Source organism: Platalea leucorodia (assembly GCF_965183815.1).
Source record: "Platalea leucorodia genome assembly, chromosome: 3".
Taxonomy (NCBI): domain Eukaryota; kingdom Metazoa; phylum Chordata; class Aves; order Pelecaniformes; family Threskiornithidae; genus Platalea; species Platalea leucorodia.
Window position 1 is genome coordinate 46,618,921 of NC_138825.1, and position 27,070 is coordinate 46,645,990.

The 27,070-nt window shown below is 43.5% G+C and overlaps 1 protein-coding gene across 2 annotated transcripts in view; it reads right to left on the minus strand.

Annotated features, from left to right (window-relative positions):
• TSNAX (translin associated factor X) overlaps nt 1-14,411 on the minus strand; it is a 30,179-nt gene extending 15,768 nt beyond the window's left edge. Inside the window, exons 1-5 of one of the 2 annotated variants that reach the window (XM_082307957.1) lie at nt 14,365-14,384; nt 13,145-13,175; nt 12,129-12,236; nt 8,743-8,857; nt 6,916-7,046 (exon numbers count right to left, since the gene is read on the minus strand). In XM_082307957.1, coding sequence (XP_082164083.1) covers nt 6,916-7,046; nt 8,743-8,857; nt 12,129-12,144 — 262 coding nt within the window. In that variant the 5' untranslated portion in view covers nt 12,145-12,236; nt 13,145-13,175; nt 14,365-14,384. Of the gene's footprint in view, nt 1-6,915; nt 7,047-8,742; nt 8,858-12,128; nt 12,237-13,144; nt 13,176-14,364 lie in introns of both variants that reach the window. The other variant, XM_082307956.1, reaches the window with a different exon arrangement.
• Nucleotides 14,412-27,070: the final 12,659 nt, after the last annotated feature.

Below are 27,070 nucleotides of genomic sequence, written 5' to 3' on the forward strand. Positions count from 1 at the left end.
AAGTTTCAAATAAGCAACTTGCAGGGTGAAGAAAATCAGTTCAACAAAGTTTGTTGGCACACTTGGTGATGTGAGAACATCAGAGAAAGTAACAAACCAGAGAAACAAAGAAATTAACAAAATTAGATCTGATAAATATTAGCTTATTCACTGCAAATTCTGTTAATTTTCCAGTATAATCAGGAAACTTTGTTTCCATTTCTGGCATTTTACCTCTCACCCAGAAGGGCAAAGAAATGAACTTTAATTCTTCAGTTACATCCTGTTCCTGTGTTACTATGTTTTCCCACCATCTTGCAGAAACCTGATTGCTTCCTTCATGGATAGCTTTCCTTTCAAGTTTGAGGTGTATTCCAGACTTTTCCTGGGTGAGACCTTAACAATTCAGGATACCCTCCTCATGCAGTAAAACACCTTTCCTTTATATTGCCAACCTACAATTAAATATGCCACCTATTTTTATTACAGTTTTTAAACTTTCTTAAGAGGAAAAAAATGTCCTACTTCTACTGTTCCTGATGTGCAGAATAGTTCTTTACCTTGGTATTATTTCAGAAATACATAGGTGCCTACAAATACAAAGGTAGCTAGCACAGCTCAAGTATGAGGTGTTCTTTCCATATTATAAGTGAAAAAGGTAAGAAGAAAAAAAACAGGTAACACAGAAATCATTACATGGATACTTCCTTTAGTTTGTGTTCTAATCTGAATCCTTCATAAAATACAAAAAAAAACCCCAATATTACTTAAAGAATTAGTAATCTAAATCTGGCCTGCTTGGACAGACCTCACTCATCTCCATAGCATTTCTTACAGCATCATGTCTTGTGGTCCTAAATACTGCAGTTAAAAAATGGTATTCTAGCACAATTAAAGTATTTCCTTTTCATCCGCGCAGACTTAACTGACTTTGTCCAATCGAGCAACGCAGTTTTGTGCAGTATGGTGACACACCTAAAGTGACTCTAAATGACATAAGGCAGGAGACAGAAATAAGATCCATTATATCATTCTCTCAGAACACAAATAGTGCCTGCACAAGATAAATTATGTGTTAGCCTGCGTCAATGCTGAACTTTTACACAGAATTTCCCGCATCATCATCAGCAGCAGCAGTCACAGAGCAATAGTTTTGACAAGGTGCTGACATTTTACAGCCTCGTCATCTCATCCTATTGAGAGCAAGTGCAGACATGATAAAGAGCTAATGAGCTTCTCTGTGCACACCACTCCACTCACCGCTGCTCCTAGCGCAGGCACACAGCAAACAGAAAGGTCAGCCGACAACGCTCTAAGTCGCATCTACTATCACCACTCTATGCCACACTACTGAAGAAGCCCCAGAAGAATTATGGGCTCCTCATTCCATATTTTGTCTTATGTACGGCTATCAGCCGTGAAGAGAATACTTGCTCCTAGCAGAAATCTAATGACCTTACTGTAAAAATATCAACGCATAGTTAAAACTATCACTCCGAGAGGTTTTTCAGTCAAGCTGCCCTACAGAAAATAGTTTAACACCTCAAAAGACTTACAATTCTCTCACATGCCCTTATTGTTAAGGGACAAAAAATTGAGTAAGTCTTCAAATACCTGGAGATTTCATTTAACAAAATCATGTTAAAAAGATACTCCATTCAGTCCCACACAATGCCAACCTATCAAGCAACTTTTAGTTTCCCTCTGCATTACACAAGTTTTGCCTTTATGCAGAGTAGATTCAGAATATGCTTAGAATAATTCCATAAATCCTAACATGTTGCCTAGCACCCTCTTGCTTGCCTTTAAGGCTCGTACAGGTCTTTCCTGTATACTATTGATATTTTCCTTAGTACTTTAGAGTTAAATATATATAAAAATACCCAAATGCATATATATATACACACACACACATAAAAACCTGAAAAATCTCTTCCTCCCCTTCATAAATTCATACAATCTTTTTCAGTCCTTTTCTTGCACAGTGTCTCACAACAATTTTAAAGACACAGTACACATTTCCTCACAGGATATAGAAGGTATACACTGCAAAGTGGGGCAAAGGAGCAGGAATTCTATATTACAAATAGTAAAGCTTTAAAAATATCAACAAAGCAGAACATTCTAACATAACAAATGAAGAGCTCTACATTAAAAAAAGACTTCATTATTTCAGTATCTCTTTGTTTGCTTGTTTAATCATCCCCTGGGACAATCTGTACTGTTAAGAAACGTGTAGAAAACAGTCATCAGTTTTTGTTGTTGTTCAATTAGTGCTATACTCAGTGTTTGAGCTCATGCAAGTGTCCTTTGGGGAAACGTCCTGCGTGCCATTAGCACTATTCTTAATGAGGGAAAGCATGAAACTCCTTTAGTGCTCTGCCAGAATTGTTTTATCTTCAAGTCAAAAGAACAACTGCTTGGAGTAACCCCAAAAAAAGCATTTAACAATTACAAGTGGCAAACAATATTCCCAAGCATTATACTCATAGCACTCTTCTATTTATAGGCTAACAGCTATTATACTGAATAAAATATGTATTAAGCAGCTTTATTATGCAGACAGTCATGATTCCCCAGTTACGGCTGCTACGATGGTTTCCATTATAAGCCCAGTTTTGATCCCTTTTACTCTTTCTGTGAGAGGTAGGGTGGGGAACAGGAGGATGTTTCATGTTTGGTTTCAAGACAAAGGAGAATATTTTTAGGAAGTTTGAGGTTAATTGGACACGCTGCTTTTGAGATATGGGACATAGGCGTTTCTTTATTCTTTTTTGAAGAAAAAAGCAGTTTAATGGCAATGTTTTTGTTCGTAAAAAGCTTTTTAACTAGTTCTCCAGAATTTCTTTAAAATACAAAATGAGAATTGAAAAGTAGGTGAAAGGAAGGTCAAGACTTACAGCTCTAGGAAATACATAAAGACAAAAGATCTAGCACTTTTCCTAGCTACATTTATCTTCAAAAAGGCATGCAAGCTTTTTCCACTGTGAAAAAAGCAAAGCAACAGTTAAAGAACACGACTTAAAAACAAAACTAAAAGCAACATTCTTAACTCTTATCACTGTTTCCCTCCCAATTACAGTTCTTCATAAACAGTGGGGGGCAGGGGGAATAAAGCATGCCCTCTCACCGTTGCTCTTTATCTAACTGTCCCCTCATTCTTCGTGTCTCTAGGTTTTTTATCTCAGCTTCATAATCCTGGTATCAAGCATTTTCACATCTCTGACACCTCCTTGATCCTAGCTTCAGCACAATCAAGATCTACCAGTCTTTAAGCCGCATATTGCTTTTTTTGCCATCCCAATGATTAACTGGAGAGCAGAGGATTTCATGAACAAGGTAAGAGTAAAGCTCTGGCTAAAAGTTTGCATTTCATACTTGTCATACACACGAGCTCATTTAAACAATGCCTAAAAGCATTCTCCGTCTTCTCAGTGACACATGCATATATTCTAACACACACACTTACAAAACATGCACAATAGACACCAGCTGGCACAATCTCGCCTCACAGAGGAGCATCATGTAGAAGAGCTAGAATTTAAGTAGATGCTGTGGATGACCTACAGAAATGGAATGAAGGCAACTTATTTCAGTTGGATTTTATATACAGTCATCTTAATGAGACAAGAACTACCTAATTACAGAAACAACGGGGAGATGTCAGGGCCAGGCAGTATTATACAACTGATGAGATTCCACAGACTTGCCACTTACTCATGTCACCTGAAGAGAGGAAAAAGGTAAAACTACAGTCATTTCCAGTTCTAACTCCAGAAATGCAATGGGGAGGGCTGCATATTTCTATCTTTTAAGTTCTGTCCACAAAATCGCAAAGTTCAGGCCGACTGCGCACCTGATTGCTGGAAAGATGGACTGTAGAGTCTACTTCTCCTCCCCCTTATTATTTAGTGTACTAACACCTCTTCACCATCCTTTCTTTTTACCTAGAGGTCAGTGAGATTCATTCTCTTAAGTTGTCTTAAGACTGTAGTAAGAAAATTCTTTAATTCTATGACAATCTCACTCCAAGTCCCATGCAAGTGTTAGGGATGTGCTGTTCTGTGTGTGTACATACACATGTAACTGTGTGCAGGTCTGGGCCCCACAAGTTAAGAGGGACGTGAAGGTCCTGGAATGCGTCCCAAGGCAGGCAACAAAGCTGGTGAAAGGGCTGGAAGGCATGGCCTGTAAGGAGCGGCTGAGGACTCTGGGCTCGTCTAGTTTGGAGAGGAGGAGGCTGAGGGGCCACCTCATGGCTCTCTACGGCTTCCTGAGGAGGGGAGGTGGAGAGGGAGGTGCTCAGCTCTTCTCCCTGGTACCCAGTGATGGGACGCATGGGAACGGTTCAAAGCTGCGCCAGGGGAGGTTTAGACTGGACCTGAGGAAGCATTTCTTTACCGAGAGGGTGGTCAAACACTGGCACAGGCTTCCTGGAGAGGTGGTCGGTGCCCCAAGCCTGTCAGTGTTTAAGAGGCATTTGGACAATGCCCTTAATAACATGCTTTAACTTTTGGTCAGCCCTGAAGTGGTCAGGCAGTTGGACTAGATGATCATTATCGGTCCCTTCCAACTGAAATAGTCTGTTCTATTCTACTCTAAAAGCTTTGCAGCTGTGGAGGCATTGAGTCATCATACACATGCAGCAGGCCTCTAACTTCCTCTACTAGAGGTCTATAGTAATTTGGCCTGCTCTACAATGGACAAATACAGCTTAGTCATTTTAAGAGGCTGAGATTGAAAACACTGGGGGAAAAGTTTTAGAACTGCTGAATTGTTTCTGTTAGCATATTTTCAGTTGTTTTCTAAAGAGTTTATTCAAGTCCATTTTGATATTAACAGATATCTTTATGCAAGTCAGAAATCAATTATGCAGGAGAATCAGTGCAGCTGACTGTGTATGAGTATTTACCAAATACACAAAGCAAACCTGAACAGAAATGTTTTCATTTATTTCTTTATTTTCAGGTTGCTATGGCTAGCTTAAGTTTACATATCTTTCATGTAAAAAACCCTAACTTTTCAGGTTGGAAAAGATGTATTTTTTTTAAAAAACAAAACAAGTAATGTTTTGTGGTTTTTTTTTTTTTTTTTTTTTTAACTCAGAGGAGAGAATCTGGAAGTAGAAACCTAGCGTCAGGTTTGCGCACTTGCTTTATAAGACATGGGTACACACAGAAGTTATCGCACAGTAAGTTTCCATACGTCTACTATGTAGGCGTACTCTATTACATCTGAGATGAATGCAAGCTAATTCCAGGCAAGCTGCCCCTCAGTAAAAACAGAGGTAGGTTTGCCTCTTTGAATTTACCCACACAAAGCCACATACTAAGAAAATAGAGACCGTTCAGGTGAAGCAGCTGATGGAGGGTAACTGGTTATGCTGTAGCAACTGTGCTCATGTGGCAAGGCTTGTATCACGAGGTCTCACAAAGATTCATGAGGTAGCAGACCTCAAATGCTGTTGTTCTATAGATAGCATTATATGACTCACACGGGACTACAAACTTCAGGGGTTATTCAGACAAGGTTTACAAGTCTCAGTGAAGCTTTCAAAAATTTTTGTTCATAAAACTGAATGCAAGGATTTTCAGCTTTTATAAGCAATACCTAAAATGAAAATCCAAACACACTTTCAGCATGTCAAGATACTCATAATATACGTGGACTAGTATTGTTCACAGTTTGAGGTCACCTGTAGTGTCAGAGTTTTTAATTATCTCTTTCTTTTCATTGCCTCATTACAGTACTAAGCTATAAATAGCAGCAAGATGCACACAGATTAAGTGGCTCTTTAAGAATAACTACTTATATTTAATATGAACAACCCAATGCACCACAGGTACGAGGACTGCGGAACTGAATTAAGAGCCACTGAAGACTGGTATGGCAAGCTCCTTCTGGTTCAGAAGTGCCAAACTGAGCTTTCACTTAAGAGCTGTCTCACTCTTAACAAACCTAAGTTTATGTAAGACATAAGTCCAAGCTAACCTGTGCACTGTTTGTCTTGTAAGTGACATAGATGTATTTGCTGCTGGTTATCAAATCAATCCTATGGATATTTTTAAACAATTAAATCATTCAGGGCAAATCTTCAGCTCTCCTCAGCTGAAGAAGTCTTGGCTGAACAAGGAAAGATATACAGGATTCCAATATGTTTAAAACAAGATTGATAGACACAAGACACTTTTATGCCATGACAGAGATGTCAAAGAAGCAGTTACATATTTTACTCACGTGTTGCCACAAACAAGGCCTAACAATTTTAGGTAAGATTCAGATTGCCAGCAAAGATTCAGCAAAGACATATGATTTGATAGTCAGAGTTACAAAAGCACTGCAACTTAGTATTTCAAGGATGTCAGTAAAGACTGCTATTTACAGAAAGAAGCAGAAAAAGATGCGACTGAAACAGATATAAACTCCGATTTAATGCTTGTAACACAGAGGCAGAAGCACATTCTGAGTCTCTAGCAGAAAGAAAATGCTAATCTAAGGATTTTAATTCATGAACTTTATCAACTCAAAATGGGATCATTTCACAAGATAGTCGCTCCCGCTCTCCTCCCAGAAATTATAACCCTTCAGGTGGGGTAAATGAGTGTGTTGCACATACTCCTCTCAGTCAGAGAGGACCAGCCAGTACATTCACTAGAACTACTCCCAACTTCAGTTCAGGTCAGGGTCCAAATTTTCCCAGTTGTAGTCTCCTATTTAAATATTCGTTTAACTGCAATGATAAGAAGACTGTAGGGCAATAGCCTCTCTAGTACCAGAGCTTAGTTTGCTAACAACAAAGATTAATCTGAGTCCTGATTTATAACCATATAAATGTGACAAATTCAGACCTGTGGCATGAGGAGGAACCACTGCTACATCAAGAGAAGCTGAGCTTAATGCAAAATAGCATACTTTCCCTATTTTAAAATAATTTACCTGGAGATATAGCTCTGTGGAACTGATACATGTCTTCTCCAATCAGTTCTTGCGCAACCTGCTTAATCTTCCGTCGGACAGCATCTAGCTTGACTTCAGATTCATTTAGTATTTCTTCCCCATTGGCAGCACTGCAATCATAAAACAGAAACTGAAAGAGCAGCATTTCAAACATGAGCAAACAGTTAAAAAATATTACACATTTTCTTTTACTAACCAATACATTTTCAATGGCTTCAGGAAAAAGCAAAGCCAATATTGGAATGAGAAACAGTTTAACTTTCATTGATACCTACTGCAGATACTGAAATTCTGTCGATTCTTACCATGAAAATAATCAACCAGCCAAACACAGTTCTGGCAGCATGATGTTTATTCCAGACTAGAATTTTAATTATTGCTTAAGTAAGGACAATGAGAAATACGTGCAAAAAAGTATTTTTTTGCTTCAAAAAAGTATTCTGGAAAACTAGCAGTATTTGCAGAAGTCCTTCAACCTCTTAAAAAAAAAAAAAAAACAACAACAATATATTGCAAGACATTACAGTATTGCAAAATACAATACATGATCTACTTCTACATGTGATTTTTTTTTTTTTTTAGGAAGTAATTATGGACTACACTACTCAGGAACAGCTGAAATATCTGATTCACAACCGCAATATATACTTGGCATTTAAAGTTTAGTTTATCTAATTTCCCTTAAACTTCCCCCTCCCCTACCTCCGAATAATCTATACAGTATATTAGTTTACAGTCTATTTAAGGAACTACTGATAGAGTGGTCTAGAGAAAACATTTAAAAGCAAACAGATTTCTGAAAGTAAAGCCACAATAACAGCAAAAAGCAAAGGAGAAGGAAATAAAAATGCAGCATGGAAAGTTTCCACTCTCACAAAAACAGGAATGTCTTACAAAACAGGAATCTAAAATTCGGAGTAAAGAGGAGTTTTTTGTTGTTGTTCTTTCCTCTACCAGTTCCTAGCTATGTAGCCCCTACAGTGGGAGTAGCTATTTACAGTCAAGGCTGTAGCGGTTACTAGAATTATCACAATGCCTCTTTGCAGAAGAAGAACAAGTTAAAAAGAGGGCAACTTCATAATCCCTATTTATAACTGTTACTACTATGGTAACTATAAATAGCTACTACTACAGCAGAAATTCATTGATAGGTTACAAAAAATAAATTAAACTAAAAATAAAAGGAACAGGGAGAGCTGTTATAACTGTAACACATAAGACCAATGTTTGACACATACAGTAAACATTTTATACAACAGGCTATGCAAAGCTTCAAATTTTCCTGTTATTCTTCTAGTTTGTCTGTGGCTTCCAAAGATTGCTTGAAGGCTCATGAGAACAAAAAACATGGAGAAGCCCAAAACTTCACACAAAATCCTCTTAGGTTGCAGTATGTATTGAAGTAAATAGAACTCAGCTCACCTCCTCTTTGCATTGATGACCTAGGGTGGGGCTGCAAAAACCAAAGTGGTGAAATAACTGCAGAGGCAACTAACCTGAAGGAAGGGTGCATGCTCTTCTCTTCCAGCTTGCTGAAAGCTGGAAAGCTCTCATCTGCTGTTATACTCTACTACTTTGATCCTGTTTAATATGTCAATAAAACCAACTGAGAAACCTGAACCAGCATCTTTTAATTCTCTAACTAGAGCATGCATTCGTTAGCTCACATTCACCATAAAGGATGTTTATGGGAAGTTAATTAAATTCCTCTCAACAGAACATTGCAGCTATTAATCACAAATACAGAGAACACTGCAAGGCAGCTTCTAGGTTTCTATGAACACTTTCATGCTCAATGTGACTCACCTCGTAAACCTGTGGAGCAGAAATATTGTTCTTTTGCTTTCGATAGTTATATCACGACTGAGCTTCACAAGCCGTTCGTATTTATCATGCCTGGTGTCAAGCTCCAGCTGAAACACTGCAGAGTCAATCATTACAGTAACAAGCACAGTTATCACATGTCTACAGCGTAGGAGAAGAGCAGGGAGCCTGTGCTACAGTAACCGCTTATGGGCCCCAGCCCCACCAGCCTTTTCCCCCGGGGTGCCTTTCCCCAAGGTGGGGAACACAGCTGCTCCTGCACGGGGCACGGCTGCGGAGGCCACCACTGCCCACCACCTGCCAGAGCTGCAAAATTCATCATTAATACTACTTTTGTTTAATAAGTCAGGTTTAAATATACATCAACCCTGATGATGCTTTAAGGCAGCCCAAACAATTTTAAGGGAAAATAAAATCTGTTCTGCAATACTGCTGTTTAGGAAACCGACATAAAATTTCACCCAAATTCAGCAAGATAAATAAAAAAAAACCCTACAATCATTAGTAAATAAGATTAGCCAGTCTCTAAAATAAAACAAACAAACAAGCAAAAGGCATTTGACTAAGACACATATACTGTTAAAAATGCACTATTTAGTAAAAAGAAAGGTTGCATTTCACATCCCAACTAGACTTGGCCAAAAGCCAAGTATTTTAATATCCCTAAGAACTAGAAGTACTAAAACAAAGTGAGATCAATTACTTAAAATAAGATTTCTGACTTACTGATGTAAATCCTCTCTGTCTAACTACAATGAACACAGAGAGGCTGTATATCTGGTTATCACAGTCAAACACGACGAATGTTTTACAGATACCATTAACATTTTATAGACCATTATTCCACTAAATAAACCATTAATACATGCTTATAAGAAATCTAACCCATTTCCTGCATAACTGTCTGAGGTGTTAAAGTGTCCGTGAGAGAAGACGGTGAAGATAAGCTAAGAGGTTACATTTTTAAAGGGTCTGACAAGTGAATATCCTTTAAAAAGCGTAGCAATTTGCTGGCAAGCAAAGTTTAGATGAAGCTACAAAAATAACTGTATTTCTCATTGCCTTGATAAAAACTTGGTTCCTCTCATTTTGTTCTGTTCTCCCCAGTCTTCTTCGGAAACTCTAAGATAAGTCACAAATGCCCCTACTGATCTTTTAAATCTCTCACATGTCTGATTAGTGTGTCTCTTCCAAATTCTGAGAGTTGAGTCCACCACTGAATTATCATCAAGAAATCTTCCTCAGATCATAGTGACAGGAACTTGAGGGAGACTGACTGGTATTTTCCTTCATAGGATGCCATATATGACATTTCCAATGACCATTTACAAATTTAATCTACCGGGAAATTCACTATTCTGAAGATCTACAATATTAGCAATGCCCCCAATCTCTTCTGGACAGTTGTGGCTTTTAGACTTCTATGTTAGATTTTAAACCCGTTAGGGACTACTAGGAAGTGTTTTGTGACCTGAAGTAAAACATGGACAAATACAGTAATCTTTAGCCTAAAAGGATGCAAGAAAACCTGTTGTACTGTTGCCTGAAATGGCAAAGAATTAGAACTCGGGGGATTCTCCAAGCTAACACATCGAGACCACGCAGCCATTTCCTCCACACATTCCACTTAAATGTCTAATCTATCACAGAAAGCAAAGACTCAGACTCTATTGATTTTGGTGGTGCAGAATCAGACCATTAAAAATGACACTTAATAAATCTTAACCTTACAAACCAAGATACTATCCACACTCTGTTATCACTGAGCTGTCATATTTAAAATGTATTAAGCAAAAAAAGGTGCAACTGAATACTCCTTGGTTTTTGATTAATTATTATTATAGAGGACAATTTCTCATTAATTTTTTGGGAATCTTTGGTGCCAATGTCAATTCAAGTACAACATTTTTCCAAAGAGATGAAAAAGAACAAAATGTGTATAACCATCTAATTTCACACATTAAGCTGTTTAGATTCAGGCAACATACATAGAAATAGGGCGCCACTCCAGTTCGCCTTACACAGCTTGCTCAATTATAAGCCATCTGGAGCACACTTTTTCTTAATGCTCGTGCCTGACATGGAGACAAAGACCACCAGTGTCTCCGTCTGGGGCTTATAAGCAATACAAAGAGTGGATCTTTGAGAAGCTGAATAAACTGTGTCCCTTACCTCCTTTCTGAAATTAACCAAATGCTGCTGACTGGATCTCATGGGAAAGGAGGGAAAGAAGCGTTTTTTTGAATTTGAATTAAAGGCAACCTTATGATAAACTTACATGTCTGAAAGTGAAAAATTAAAGTTGAAAATACAGTTGCACTACTCAATTCAAGCGCACGTGTATGTACGTTATTCAATGCAAAAGTTAAGGGGTCAAAGTTAATCATCTGCAAAGCTGACTTACACAGAAAAAAAAGAAATATCTATTTTAAAGACAGCAAGGAAATTATATGATGTCAAAGTGACCACCTATAACAGCCATCCAGCTCTTACTTCTTCATCCCGCTTAGCATCATAAAAAAATCAGTGGGATGGGGAAAATTTTACACCAAGAATTAATCTGTTCCCTGTATCACATCTCCTTCCTTCTTCTGTCAAGGCTTCACATTTCTGAAGCTCAGCTTTGCCTTGTTAGGGCTTCTCTAATGAGAAAGTTCAACTGAATTTACTTGAGTTTAAATCTGGTTTTGTGCAAAATCGTATAAAAACTATTTGGTTGGAAGGAAGTTTACACTTGCTTATTTAAAGAAACTGAAATATAAGCTAATTTTAAAAAGGCACTCAAACTGAAATAAGTGTCTACATGCAGGTCTATATTAGTTAGCTAAACTCTTATTTTTAAAAAGCGCATGTATAAACAGCTACCAACTCACAAATCAATGCATCCAGATTTACATTAAAGTAGCGTAGTCATCTATGCACCAGGTCAACAGCTAAGAGCCTTCTCAGTCTCCCCAAGGGTAGCCACCTCCTCCTCTTGTCCCCATGGCTCAGATTTTGCATTACACCTCTGCAGATCTTACAGTTTTCTGCCACCAAAGGGCCCGGTCACCGTTTGTCTGGCTGAACACTTATGCAGTTTGCTTAGCATCAGGTTCAGCACAAGCAGGGTGGAGAGGGGGAACAGGAGGTAGGATGAAAAAGGGAGCCGGTCATGAGTCAGGTGGACCTATGTGAAATCCCACTCTCGGGACTTTATTGCACAAAAAGCAAAACACCAAGCTCTAAATGTATGAAGCATGAGTCCAACCAGTTTCAAGTTTCTCCCCCAGAGAAAGCTGGTTTATTTCATCACTAAATACTAGTAATTTCCTAGCAATTTCTACACCACATGTTTTTATAATCTGGCTTTCCAAATGCATGCTTACATTTAAACGATGTCATCAAAGCTGAAGATGGATTAACATTCTCTTTTTCCTCTCTTCTTTGACCATGTGGAAAATTGTCATGCTTCCGTTTTCTGAACCCACCCGATCCTATTAATAGAAGATACACACAAAAAAATATATTTAAAAATAAAGTAGTTTCGCCAGCACATAAGCAGCATCAGAATGCTGTCTTCAGAGCATTCCTGACTCTAGCCATGTTTTACAGGATAGAGGAAGGTAACGGGATGAACCTTGTTATCAACTGACGTCATCTTCACATTAGCATGCTACTTTTTCCATCACATTCCTAGTGAAAATTAGAAAAAAATCCTACCAATTACAATGGATGAGTGAGGTAGGATCCCAAGTCCTCGTTTTGGTTTGTTTTTTTGTTTTGTTGTTTGGGTTTTTTTGTAAGGTCTTCACACCCTTTTATGTTTCCTTTCTGTATGGGAATGGCTGCATGGAAATCCTTGTGTTGGCAAGGGCCTACGGGATTGGACTTTCCCTCCACCTCCCTTTTTTGGGAAATTTAAAATATTCAGCTTGACAGGAGACATTAAAACTACAAATTTTTCATCACTGTAATTATTTATGTCATGGGTCTTCAGTAATCAGCAAAAGAAGCCAGGCATAATTTAAGTAGACTACCATTATCCAGGTATGCAGATTTATCTCCTGCAGCGTAGCATCTTAGGTCCTTACACTCTGCCCATCAACCAGTTTCTTCTGTTTTTACCCCGATATAGCTGTTCCTTTCAACTGGCCTTATATGCCTCTTCCTTAGCCTCCCTTTTCAAACCCTCACCCAGAACTCATCTCTTTTGGATTGTTTTACTACTGATTTACACTTTTTAATGTTTCTTCCTTTTGTCCTTCCTTCTCCTAGGGCTGACTCATTGTGTCATTCATGTTTTAACAATTCCTGCCTCTCCCTACCTCCTTTTTGTGACAGCTGTACGCTTTGTGTTCCTAACAGAGGCCAAAATTTGGCAAACTCTTACATACAAGCATACCTTTTTGAATATGTGGAGTTCTCTCAATTTCCTTAAAAGAAGAACAAAAGGAAGCTACTTAAAAGTTACAGAAGAACACTGGATTTTAAAATGTTTCCGTTTAATTGTTTATTATTCCAAACCAAAACCAGAAGTGGGCGTAGTTACTTTCTAAAAGAGGAAACTGAAAATCATTTTTTCCTTCTTTTCTGTTAGGACATGAGTTCAGGGTTTTGTTTTTCCTGTAGCAGCTAAAAACATTACAAACACAACCCCTGAAATAGTGCAGAGAGTTAAACTCTCTGCAGTATTCCGAAAGTTGGGAACATCATGATGACCTACAGGAAAAAACAGGCCCTCCTGAAGCTGGGGGAGGGCAAAGAGAGAAAGAGAGAGAGAAGAGGTTCCACTGAATAACCAACAACTTGAGTATCAGAAAACCACAGACTGCAATAACAGTAACTTAACGTTAATTTTAAAAAACAGAAAAGCCAGCTTCCCTGTTGGAGAGCCTGCTTTCTGGCTGACGGGAGGCCTGTGTGACTGCCGAGGCTAAACCAACACACAGGCTGCAAAGCGAGCGCTGCGTTATCCGAGGCCAGTTACCGCCACGGGCGCTTCACAGGCCTAGCACGGGCTCAGCTTTTGCCTGTAGCAACCGCTTTTCTACCACCAAGGCCGAAGATTGCTAAAAGTGCGCTGACCGGCGCCTCTGCAAAGCCCGAGCGAGAGGGCGGTAACAGCTCTGAAGAAACGGCCGCCCCCGGCGTGAGGGCAGAGCCCAGCGACGCCGTCGCAGGGAACCACCGGTCACCGCAGCGGCTCACGCCTCCGCCCCTCCGAGCGGCAGGGCCCCCCCGCCGCCTTCCCCAGCCCCGCCGCCTTCCCCAGCCCCGCCGCCTCACGCCGCTGTCTGCTGCCGGCTCAGGGAGCTGAACCGGCCCCCGAGGGCCCGCACAGCCGCCGGCCGCGGGCAGCTGCGGCTGGACCGCCCCTCGGCGGCGGCGGTGGCAGGCGGCGCGTCGGCCGCACGCCCCGAGAGGCGCCCGCCCCTACCCCTGCGCGCCAGGTGGCGGCGGGCGGCCCCGCTCCGGCGGGCAGGCGGCACCGAGCCTCAGGGGGCCGCGGCACTCGCCTCGCTCCGGCGGGGGCCGCAGCCGCGCACCGGGGAGCGGCCGGCTCCGACCGCCGCCGGGCCGGGGCGGGGGGAAGGGGGGAGACACACGCGCCGCCGCCGTCACCTTCCTTGCCGCTCATCCCGCTGCCGCCGCCGAGCCAGGCCGCGTCCCCCCGGCAACCCGCTTCCGCCCCGCCGCCCCCGCCCCAACGGCGCCATGGCGGGGCGGCCACGCGGGTGCCTGACGGCAAGGGCCCACCCAGGCGGAGGGCGGCGGCCCGTCGCCCGCGGCGAGGGAGGCGCGGTGCGGAGCTGTGGCGGCGCGGACGGTGCTGTCGGGCCTCGCTACCCGCGAAATCAGGGTAGCGCCGAGGGCCGGGCCGCGCTTCCGAGCAGGCGGCTCTGTGGGCAGCCACCCTGCGGCCCCGCCGTGGGGCCTCCCGCGCCCGCGGCACGGCGGGACATGTAGTGCCGGGGCGGGGGTGGCGGCGCTGTCAGAGCCGGGCAGGGTGGCGGAGCTGCGGCCGGCGGGGAGGCCCCGGTGTTACCTGCCCGCCGCCCCCGCCAACAGCCGGCGTGTTCCGCCACCGCTGAGCGGAGCGGGGGCGGGGGGAGCGGCGGCGGCGCTGGTCCCATCGACTCGCCTCAGCTTGGACCCGCAGAAAGTGGCTGTCATGTCGGCTCACCCCCTCCCTTCCCTCTCGGGCCCTCTCCCCGCTCTCTGCCTCCTTACAGCCCCTCTCTTCCCCGGCACGCCAGGGCCACGGTGCTTCCCTTCCACGCCAGGAGAATCGGAGCACGCCAGCAGCCAGCGCCGTGCCGCTCCCCTTAGCGCCCAGCGGGGCGAGGGCCCCACAGCCCCCCGCTGCCAGGTGAAGCGGGCCAGAGACGATGCTAGCTGGCAGCGAGACGGGACCTGGAAACTGGAGACACTAACTGCACACCGAAAAGATCTGATAGCGAAGCCACCCGATATCTGGAAAAGAAATTGGAGAAGCAGCAGGTGCAGCTGCTGCCACAGGGGAGGCGGTGGCCACAGCAGGAGAACAGAGGTCCCTGGCCTGCAGGCAGGGAGAGAGGGGCACCAGGGGGACTGTGGATTGCTGCTCTGGCTAGGGACCGCTAATTCCTGAACTCAGGTTATTTGCATCCTACGTTTTGTCAGGCCTGGTAAAAATAGCGTTTCCTCTGCTAGGGACTTAGTGTGAGACACCACAGGATTGAGCACAAGGGAGATGGGTGCACGCTGTAAATATCTCCCTGCACAGAGGGCCCTTGATGACACTTCAGTTCTTATGGTGATGAGCTACAAAAGGTCTGCTTTCCCTGCGGGATTATTCATGCTTTTCTTTCCTACACACGCATCCTGATGTGTTCTTCTAACATGTTTAAAAAAGGGATGGGTGTTGCAAATCCCAAAAACAAAAGGCTTGCAAATCATTGGTCTTGTTGCTCTGCTGCTAGATTTCATTTCTTGTCACAGCCGTTGCCTGTTTTAGTAGCTGTATTCCCAAGGAAACAAAGCCCATATGAGCACAAAGGTGGAGTGCTCACAGCCTTTGTGTGTGGGTGTGCGTGTGTGTCTGTCCTTCCTCCCCACCCTTAATAATTTTTTAATCTGTTGGTCAACTGGTCGATCAGATTCGACAGAGGGAAAGAGCCTCCAGGCGTGATTATAAACATCCTGACTAGGGAAAAAATTTTGGGTGGAACTTGCACCTTACTAGAAACCAGATAAGCCCAGCTGTGAGATGCAAATGCTTCAGAGTCCAGTGTTAGCGGTGGTGCCAAGCCTTTGGGAGCCTCAGAGCAGGGGCACCAGCCCTGGCACAGGCCTTTGTGTTTAACAAGTAGACATATGCAGCTATTAGCAAACTTCAATACCAGTGAATCTGTCAACAGATTCAAGAGGACAATAAACCACCTAAGTCAGACAGTAGAGGAGTAAAGCTTTGACAACGAGCTTTAAACAGTCTCTCAGCAGCCAAGCAGGAGTTGCTAAAACCTGGTATTTCCAAATATCTAGAACACATGACTCTGTCGTGCAGTGTTCAAAATTATTCAGAAGCATAACATAAAACCTCTCTCCAATTTCCTAATCTAAGAAAACAGACGTTAGTCACATTTGAAAAACAGAGTACAAAGAGGATCCCAGCAGAACATCCTCAGGCCTGATATGCATATTGAGTTGTGCTGCAGCTTGATTGCTGCCCTGCCAGCTGCACAGGAGCTTTCTGCTTTCTATGTAGCAAAATCAGAACATGAAATGATTTGTGTCACTGTTATTGCTGCACACGTTTAAGCATAGTCTTTTGTTTCAGAAGATGTACAAAACTGCTTTTGGAAACACATACTTTTTTTTTTTTTTTAACTGTGCAATTTCCCTGTTCTCGGCAGCTCTTTGGACAAAAAGCAGAGTGGTTTTGGTTATGTTGATGTCACAGGATAGTGAAAAGAGCGCTGGCATTTGAATGTTTCCCAGCAGTGGAGAATTTTCAGCCAGTTGTGGGGAGTAGAGGTTTGGTCTTCCACTGATTTCTGTTGGACACAGTGACACTTTGCCTGTGCCCAGAGATAAACAGCTTGCTTGACGTCCCAGATGTTGTCATATATAAGAACTGGGTTTTTTTTCTGAGACAATCCATTTAAATGTGGCAGTGTTAAACTTCTTTGGCAAGAGGTTATTTGCAATATCTTTCCCTTTCTTCTAGCTGGTAATTATACCTTTCCCCCTCCCCTTCCAGTTAGGTTTTCTTTATGCCTGAAGGGCATGGCACCTGCACCTGCACAAGTGTGAAGGAGGAATAGCAACATTTTGAGGGAGTAAATGGTAACAGAAAGGAGGTGCAAGGATTTAGGGTAGGGGAAAAAATGCAAACAAACTAACAACAAACCAACAAGGTTTTCTCAGAGGCTTAAGGTCACACTGAGATGTTGCATATGGGTTGCACATGGCTATGCTCCAGATCCTAAGACAAGGTCAGTAACTCAGCTTTCATATGGAAAAAAACCTGTTTTTTAAGACTCACGGTTGTGAGGACAGAGCATGAGTAGGTGGACCAGATATGATCTGTGCTTTTGTGAGTGGCAAACCAACTGAAAACAACCACTGTAGGAGGTAGGAACTTCTTCATGCATTTTATCCCTGAAGTCTGCCGCTTTGGGCAATGACCTACTTTAATAACACTCCTACACAATATTTTTCAGTGAGGCTTTTGCTCTGCTGCAGTATTGGCAGCAGAGACCACTTTGAGGTGATGCTCAAGGGAGTGGAGAATGAATCCTTCCTTCTCTGGAAAAGCCCGAGTCTAATACCGACCTAGCTGAACACTGTGAAAGACAGACATAGGACTGGTGGCGGGCCCACTAGTGAAGCTGCTTCAACACCACAGCTTCAAGTAATGGAGTTGTACAGAGGTAGGGCCCAAGTGATTTGGCAGACACGTGAAATCACCATATCTTTATGCCTTCGGTCATTTCAATGTAGCTCTTTGGAAACTGCTTAAGATCCCTGGGTTTACTTGCAGAGCTCACTGTACTCTTCATGGACCTGTATGGCTTGTATAGCTTTAGAGACAAATGCTATCTTTGCGATGCCCTCCCATGTTTAAATAACCAGCCTGGGAATGTTTCCTAAAGTCTCTGCTAAAGCACTAGCACTATGCATAGTTAGAGCTGGAATTATCTCTGCGTATCCTTTTGGTTTACATTTTGTCTCATGACACCACGTACTCTGCGAGCAAGGTTGTGAGGTTGCCTTGGAGATGGAGGGCTGTCCTGGTTTCAGCTGGGATAGAGTTAATTTTCTTCCTAGTAGCTGGTATAGTGCTGTGTTTTGGATTTAGTGGGAGAATAATGTGATAACACACTGATGTTTTAGTTGTTGCTAAGTAGTGCTCACACTGGTCAAGGACTTTTCAGCTTCCCCTGCTCTGCCTGGTGCACAAGAAGCTGGGAGGGGGCACAGCCAGGGGGGCTGACCCAGACTGGCCAAGGGGCTGTTCCATGCCCAGTATATAAACTGGGGGGAGTTGGCCAGGGGGCGGGGATCGCTGCTCGGGGACGGGCTGGGCATCGGTCGGCGGGTGGTGAGCAACTGTATAGTGTATCCCTTGCTTTGTATATTATTATTGTATTATCATCATCATCATCATCATCATCATTACTACTACTACTACTATTACTACTTTTCTATTTTATTTTACTTCAATTATTAAACTGTTCTTATCTCAACCCACAAGTTTTCTCCCTCTTACCCTTCCGATTCTCTCCCCCATCCCACCAGGGGGGAGTGAGCGAGCGGCTGCGTGGTGCTTAGTTGCTGGCTGGGGTTAAAATACAACGAGGGCTTAACCATAGGGCTATCTGTCATACTGAAACCTTCACATTAGCCAACGTAACTGTGAACGCTTTCAACAAACAATTGAGTGAAGTGACAAAAAGCTTATGAAACGGTTACAGGGGAATTGCATAAACTGGGGTCAGATGTTCAATTTGAGACTGTTCCATGACCGAGGAGTTTTGCAGCTGGTTGACGAAAGGAAGCGGGAGGTCAGCTGGTCTCTAGTTGTTATAACAACAACCTGTTATGTTTCTCAGGCAACAGAGATGCCCGTAGTCTTTTGGCAGGATGGATCGGGAGGCTGAGTTCCTTTTCCTCGAATAATGTTTGAAAGCTGTGAATGTTTTTCAGACAGTTGAATTTGGGATTTCTCTTGGAAGTGGCAGGATCCTCCCAAGTGCTGATACACCATAGTGCAGCCTTTGAGTGGATCAGTGGGAAGATTTTAGGAATGCACCGTCGATTTAGTCAACTTGTAAATGAGCGAGTGGGAAAGAGCAGGACAGGGAGAATCTACAGGTTTGCTGCAACATCCAGCTGGAAAACAACAAAAAGAGACCCAACCGTGCATTGCCTTTATTCCTAATGTTTAGTTTATGTCTTCCAAGCGAAAACTGGCAAGTGACCGGCTATGAATAATGTACCCATGGGGAAAGTTTGTTTCTAAACATGAACAGTTAGTGCCCGGCTTATGTCTGGGTGGGTGTGCTGGCTATTTCATAAAGATTTCATTCTACTGAGGCAACCACATGAAAGAATTGCTTTGGAGGAATTCAAGGTGAGAATATCTTTATTCTGCATCTACATCAACACCAACACCCTTAATGCAGTCAAAGCGAAGTGCAGAGACTAACCTTTCTCCCCCATCTCAGTCTGGCCAACTTGATGAAATGCTGGGCTTTTCTACCATAGTGGCAGGACACAGAAAAGGTACGGGCTACAGTTAGGCTTTGTTGCAGTTTAGGAAAAGATGCTGATGGAGTAAGAGCTGCAAACAAAGCAAATCCAAAACATTTCCTTCAACTATGGGAGTCACAAAAGTGAGGGAGCCTGAAGGTGCAGTTCTCATCAGAAATGGTAAATCCAATCACATACCAGCAGAATCTGCATTTTTTTTTACACCTAGGTCTTTTATCTGAACCATACCAACGTTGAAGAGTCTCGGGTGCGCTTCAGTACCTACAGCCCTCAGTAGCCCCCGGATAAGCAGTGCCAAATACATATTCTCCTTCACCCTCTCGGTCCTCTTCAATGCTGCAGTTTTGAGGGAATGGCTCTTAGCAAAAGAGTTAATCTGATTCCTCTGCAGTTAACCCTCTATACGGAGTCTGAGAATGATGTTTGTGTCTACATCTGAGAGAGGCAAAATATTACATTATATATGGAAAACCCTCATTCATGCCAATGTAAATCAGGAATAATTCTGTTTAAATTGGGTACCATTGAGATGACTATCAGGCCTTGAGAATTCCCAATGTACAGAATATTTTATGCTGTGGTATAGGTAGGGCCAAAAACACAGCAAGGCTCAGGTAGTTAGAGAAACGCTTTCCTAACAATTCCCACCAAAAAGTTCTGTTAAAAAGCAGTTAAGGTTGCTCCAGGGCAAAACACACCCACACAAGAAATGACAGGTTAGGGGAACCTTCTTCCCATAAGCTATCGTGCATGCCTCATATTAACCACTCCCAGTGACAGACTCCAAACCCCAACAAGAAGCTTCCCTTGTTCTGCGGAATAAAGAAACAAACTAAATACCCATTCCCTCCTACACACTTCAGTGCAAAACCCTCTGGCTTCTGCAACGCTAACATGAGCGGCTGGTGCATGCGTAGAGGCTATGGTGATTACGGCAAAAAAATGGAGATTAACAAGTGCCCCTCTGAGCAGGCACTCTGCTGGCACTGCTGGTCTCGGGGACCTTCTTTGACTTTGTCAGACTCTGTCTTCTCTGTGGTTGACCGCTCCACTTAGTAGACCCCTTCTCCAATGCAGAGCTGAACAGCCATTTATTGCTTTTTATTAGACTGGAGGATGAGCTATTTGATATATTTACACTGGAGGAAATCTGGTTCCCTTGCTCCAAAAATAGCTACATCTGCACCAGCTATTTGTATGGGACTTCTTCTAGATGACTTACTCCCAGCTGGGCCAGGAGAGATTTTACGTAAAGAGGTTTTGCCACCCAACACTACGGGGATGCTGGGCAGAACAATGACGGCACTAAGTTGTAGTTACAATTAAAGTTTTAATTTTTTTCCAGAATTTTATGATCAGCATAGCCTACAATTTTATGATCAGAGCAGCACAGGATTTTTATAATCATAATCAGTGTACCACAATTTTATAAGTAGCATAGCACAGAATTTATAGCACAGCTTAGCTTATGGTTCCTAATCACCTGGACCCTCTGCCAATTGGGTCAAATCTTAATACTTGGCTTGCATTATCAATATAACAATCATAATCTAGACTTGAATTACATAAAAGAATACGAGTCACTCAATCCTTGGAGGAAGCAGATGACGGTGGAGGCATCCCTGGCCACCAGGGGATCATGGGTTTTGCCATCCAGCAGCAGTTCTGATCCAAGTCCCACTTAGGACTTGTAACTGCTTGATTTTACAGACAGTGCTCTGTGTGCTGCTACACTTCTCTGTTCTGTGATGGGGTCATCACAACCTGGTTGGCCAGGTGCCTAGGACCTTCATGGCCAGTAAGCAGGGGAGTAGTCAGCCTGATGCTCAGGAACCTTGAGGCCAATAGGGAGGGGGAGAAGAAATCTGCCTAGTGCACAGGACCTTCAAGGCCTGATGAAGAGGGGAAAGGGGACTGATACATGACCAGCTTCGTCACAGAGAATGGCCATTTGCCTTATAAAATGGCATTAGTTACGCTAACCAGGGGTCAGGAGCAGGGGGTACCAGTTACAGATTTGTGTTGAAGAAGCCTTTGCTTCAAAGTGTGTTGGTGGTCTTCCATCTACCTTCCCACATAGCTTTATACTTTCCTGCACCTAGCTGCTATTTTGATCCAAGTTTATTCTGCTCCACAGGGTCATGGTGACCAGTACTGACCAGGCGTGGTGAGGTGAACCTCGTTTAAATGCTAATACAGAGTTAGTTCTGCCTTTTTGTACCCAGGTGCTCTAGGAACAATGTCTTGATGTATCACATCAAAAGACCTTATCCACTACCTCTGTGCCACAGGGGGCTCATGAGCCTTCTCATACTCTGGAGAAAGGCAAAGATGTGTTGGTCCAGGCACAGAAACCAGAAGGTTTATGTTGGGCCTCAGGGAAGAGTGAATTCTCTTCCTAGACAGAGTCGTGTCAAAACAAAGAATGAAATAGATGAAGTGCAGTAGTGCTGCAGACCTTTGTCCATTGAAAATGAGCTGGAGAAGACTTTGTCAAGAGGTATTAGTCTAAGAATGTAATTTTGTGTCATGGGTGATGACCTTGAAGATGCTGAGGATGGCCAAACTGAAAAACTCCTCGCTACCATACACATTCCAACGCTGTGACCTGGTCATAGTCTGTTACTGGACCGTGTGTCTCCAAAATTCTGGCCCTGCTCTCCCTGGCTGCTGCGCTGTGTGATCAGCTCTGAGCTGGAAAACTGAAATCTTAAAAAACCTGTGCTCATTACAGACTGAACATTTTATAGTTCTGTCACAGTGCAAAGGCCCCTGAGAGCAAACTAATAAAGGTTTGATATGCATTTATAACCTCACCTTTAAAAAGTCAGCATGAAGTTTTTATTTTCCTGTCCTCCAGGAAAATCTATTTATATCAATAAATCCCAGATAATCAATACTTGTTTAGAAAACTGTAATAACTGAAACATTAATCCTAATGCCTTTTTAATGCTAAATGCCTTTATTAATGGTTTCTAAATTTACCGCCGGCTATGTAAGGGTAATACACAACATAGAGTAAGCTTGGAGCAGGGTGCTTTGCAGGATACCTAGACATTACATGCATGTCTCTGCTTACTGGTCTAAGTATATGATATCAAAATGAGTGGAATCTCTTCTCTGTTTCCGTGACAAATATACATCCCGTATGGAAGTCATCAGCATCAACGCTAAGCTTCCCTGTAAGCTCCTTTGAGCCACCGTTATTAAACATACATTACACGTACACCTGTACAAGTTGAAATCTTGGAAGAACATGTCTATTCTCCAGAAATCAAAGTGCTTTCAGTGCAGATGCCTGCAGGGGACAGTGATCATAAAGCAGCCAGAGAGCAAAAGGAATGCTGAGATTTCAGAGCCTGCGTGATTACCCACAGCTGTACAAACAGTACAGTGGAGAAAACAGATTGACCTTGGCCATGTTTTGAGAGTGCCAGATAACCAGGTCCTTCAACGAGCCCTGTTTCAACATGAAGAGGAAAGAAGAGACGGTGACCCTGAGGAACGCGAGGAAACACAATAATGACTAAAGCAGCAACATTGCAAGTCAGCAACTTGAACATCTTCAAGAGACTGTTCTGGGATAGAACTGGTTGGTGATGACAGACATCTGCCTTATGTACCTGGCAGTGTGAGAAGTGGATTAGACTGGATATCTGACAGCCATATCTCAAGTACAAGTACACAGCACCCTTCAAAGCATGAATTATTGTGCCTTAACCATCCCATAAATACCCATGGCAGTGAAATTTTAGCCTGTTTGCAGGAAATTTGAAATAGAATTTAAGAGGCAGAAAGCGTTTTGGTGTACTTCTAAATCACAAGGCTATGGCTGTCTTTTCCCAGCTTATTAATGCCTGTGTCCTCCTGTATACAGAGAACATCGGGAGGCCCCATTCTAGCAAATAATTGCAATGCTCATCTCCCTGACCTTCCCTTCACCCTTGCAAATAGATATTTTCTTTGCTGTTTACTCACATGACTGGGGAACACACCCTCCAACACCAGGACCACTTGCAAAAGTGCAAACACTATCACTAGGCTGGCCACCACCATCCCTTCTAACTCTTTATCTTGGACTGTGCCGCACTAGGGTTGTTAAATTAGATGCTTAACCTCGGGGGAATCTCTCCCCCTCTGTGATGGATGAAAGACGGTGGTTCAGCTAACTGGTAGAGAGCCCACTAGATGTTAGACCCATGAACCACGGAGGCTTGATGCAGGATGAAGGCTAGAAATGAACTTCCTCCAGAATCTCCCAGAACTCAGAGCAGGCTGTGGAGGTGATCCTCAGAATGGTTGTGGGAAACAGCTTGAGGACTGAGGGAAATCTTATCTTTGCTGTGCTGGAAAACTGAGCGTTACACAATACTTGTTTTTCTCACCTTGTGAATTCTGCCCTTGCAATGTGCAAATCCTCAGGGGTACATGTGTTCGCTGCCATCAAGCATCTTGGTAACTAGAGAATAAAGAAAAGATATTTGGAGAGCTTGTGAAGATCACTGTGAAGAACATTACTGTCGTTCTGAAATGACAAGAATTCCCTAAACAAACAAACAAACAAAAAAAAAAAAGGCAGAAAGGAGATGGAAAGGGATGAGGAGGTGAAGGTCACTATTCTGTCACTCAGTCACTGGTGGAGGACTCCCCTCCTAGCACAGGGACTATGAAAGTGCTTCTCTGTTAAGGCTTCACCTATAGCTGCTGCCAGCTTGGCAGGGAGAGCGTCTCTCTGACGAAAACAAATTCCTATGTTCCCCTGACATTGAGTTGCTCCTGCAACACTGCAGCTTTCAAAGAACCTGAGTGACTCCAAGGAGAAACACTGCATTTACCCTGGCTGTTTTGCTCTCCCCTTTCAAACACTAATTTTATATTCTACAATCAGCCAAGCAACTCTCTGCAAATTTTACAACCCGTTCTCCCCAGAGCCTGAAGGCATAAAGCATTCACACAGTGCACAACCTGAGAACTGAAGTATAAAATACACGAAAACACATAAGACCTGTACGGAAGGTCCTGAATAAGGTCAGTGAGTCTGCCTACACCTTCAGGAGCAAGCACCCACCTGACTGATAAATTAAGAGTTAAAAATAGACCATGTTGAAAGTCGATGAAAGCACAAGTAGGCATGGCATATTATTTACATCTGTCACACAAAAATCCCCTATCTGATTTACAAGAAAGTGTATGGAGCATGTCCGCACCAGGTATCTGCCAACTGTATATTGAGACCTTCAGAACAAATTTAGAGGAATGAATAATTACAAATTGCATGTAATGAGTAGCTGGGAAACAGGATAAGATGCAAGATGAGTCTTTCAAAACCAGATCATGCCAAACTAAGCAATTATCTTTCTTAGATGTGATAACCCCATCTCTTTGGCAGAGGAAGCATGATAGGTCTCACCTACTGGACTTCAGTAAAGCACTTGATTCAGTGCCACTACTTAGGTGATTAAAAGGCAAACTGGAGAAGATGGAGATTAGTAAGCAAATTGTAAAGGGGTGAGGAACTGCCTGAAGGGAAGAAGATAAGTAACGTTGGAAAGGTGCCATGCTGGAATGAGGGGGTTCCACAAAGACCAGTCTTAGGGCTTTCAAAATTTTTACTGACAGTTTAGATATTAAAAAAACAGGAGTGTTGTGAAACATGACTGATGTGTGATGAAATCTGTCAACAGCAGAAAGCTGGAGGGCGTTGCCGGTACTCAAGAAGTTATGGATATCACAGGCAGAGATCCCTGAGAGATGAAATTATACAAATAGAGTTAAATGCTGTAGTAAAAATGGGATGCAAAAAAGGTGGAAATGATGCTAATAGCATTGCAAAAAAGGCACTGGAGAAACTTCATCTGGAACACTGTATACAATTCGAGTTAGCTATGTTTTCAGAAAGCCCGCAAACTGGAACAGGTGCTGTGAAGAGATGTCCAGGAAAATTACAGGGAATGGACAGCCTGTCCTGTAAGACACAGGAAGAATTTCAGCAAAGCAAAGGATGACAGAGCTTACAATTTCTATCCATAAACACCGTGGGGAGACAGGAGGGAAAAAGACAAACTATTCAACTTGGAGGACAATCTGACCCAAAAATATTTGAGTGCAAACTGGCCATCACCAGACTGAGTCCTGAAATTAGAGGAAAGTTCTTAGTTACCAGAGGCATGACCAAACAGGCTTTCCACAGAGGAAGAGAGCAGCAAATGTTGCCGATTTTCGGTATGAGGTGTATTTAGTTTCCAAAGAGCCTGTACCACACGGCTGCCTGCAGCGACCTGGGCCATGCTCAGTGCTCCAAGGGATCAATTCCCATCTCTGTCCCCGCTCCTGTCCTCAGAGCAGCTGCTGGTGGTGTCCCAGGAAGGGATTCCCGGAGTCTGGTCTTACACAAGCGGGTGTCTCACCGGTTGCACAGACTGGGAGGCAAATCTTTGAACCTCTGTCTCCCAGCCCTCGAGGAAGGTCGCTCCCTTTTCTCACAGTGCTGTGCAAAACACAAAATCCTCTTCTATTTCTCCAGCTGCCCCGGGCATTGCTTAATACTTGCCAGTTTTCCAAAGGTGCTCTTCATTTTGATCTTAGGCAGTAGTTCAACGGCTCATTTCTCCAGCCCAGGTGCTTCCACCGCCAAGGCAACAGGGAACAAGCAGGCTCTGTGGCAGGCAGGTTGCTGAGCCCATGCGCAGCATTTCTGCCCCTGCCCCCTCACTGCTCTCTGCCCCTGCCCCGGGGCTGCAGCCTGCCGTGCTCTCGGCTGTGGTGGCACAAGCGTCTGCCGGGACCTACCAGAGCAAGCACCAGGCCTGGCTGACACACGCGTGCCAGTGCAGTTGCCAGGAAGGTGCACGCAGGCTCACGGGGAGAGGAGGAGGAAGAGGAGACACACAGCTACTGTTGATTATCTATGTTATGGCTACATGTCCATAGTGGGCCAGCCACTTTTGTCACTGGGGGAAAGAAATGTGTGTTTTGAAAAGTTTAACATGATCTTTTCTTGACCCAACTACTTTAAAAACAGTATGTTGACTGTGGTGGATGGCCAGGTGCTAAAGCACATCACAGAAGCACTCTTTCAGATTTATGAACTGCAAAGCCTGGTGGTTGGAACAAGGGGCAGAAGAGAGTGTGGGCCAGGCAATAGGACTGTGAGTTCTGTCAATCACGCCAACACATCTGGAGCACCTCAGACCTCCAAAGCCATTGATCATCTCCTGGGAACTGGCTTTCTACATGTGTTTGTAGCGATGCACACTTTCATTGCCACTGCTTTGACATGCAGCTGCCCCCCCTTACAAGCTCAAGGCTGACAGCCAGGAAAATGCCCTTGTCACCTTGGCACTGCTGGCCATGCCAGGTTTAATGAACCACCCACCTTTTTATTTCAGCCTTGCAACAACTGGAGCTTTTCCAAGTCCCCCTTGAAGCCACCCTCTCTCTGCAGTCCCTCCTCCTTGCTGGCAGTGGCTTTCTGTGGTCTGACTAAGGAGTGGGTACCTGCAGGCTGTCACCCCACCCCCAGGGAAAGCAGCATCTGCTGGGAAAGTAAAAGGTGACTTTTCCTTTGCAG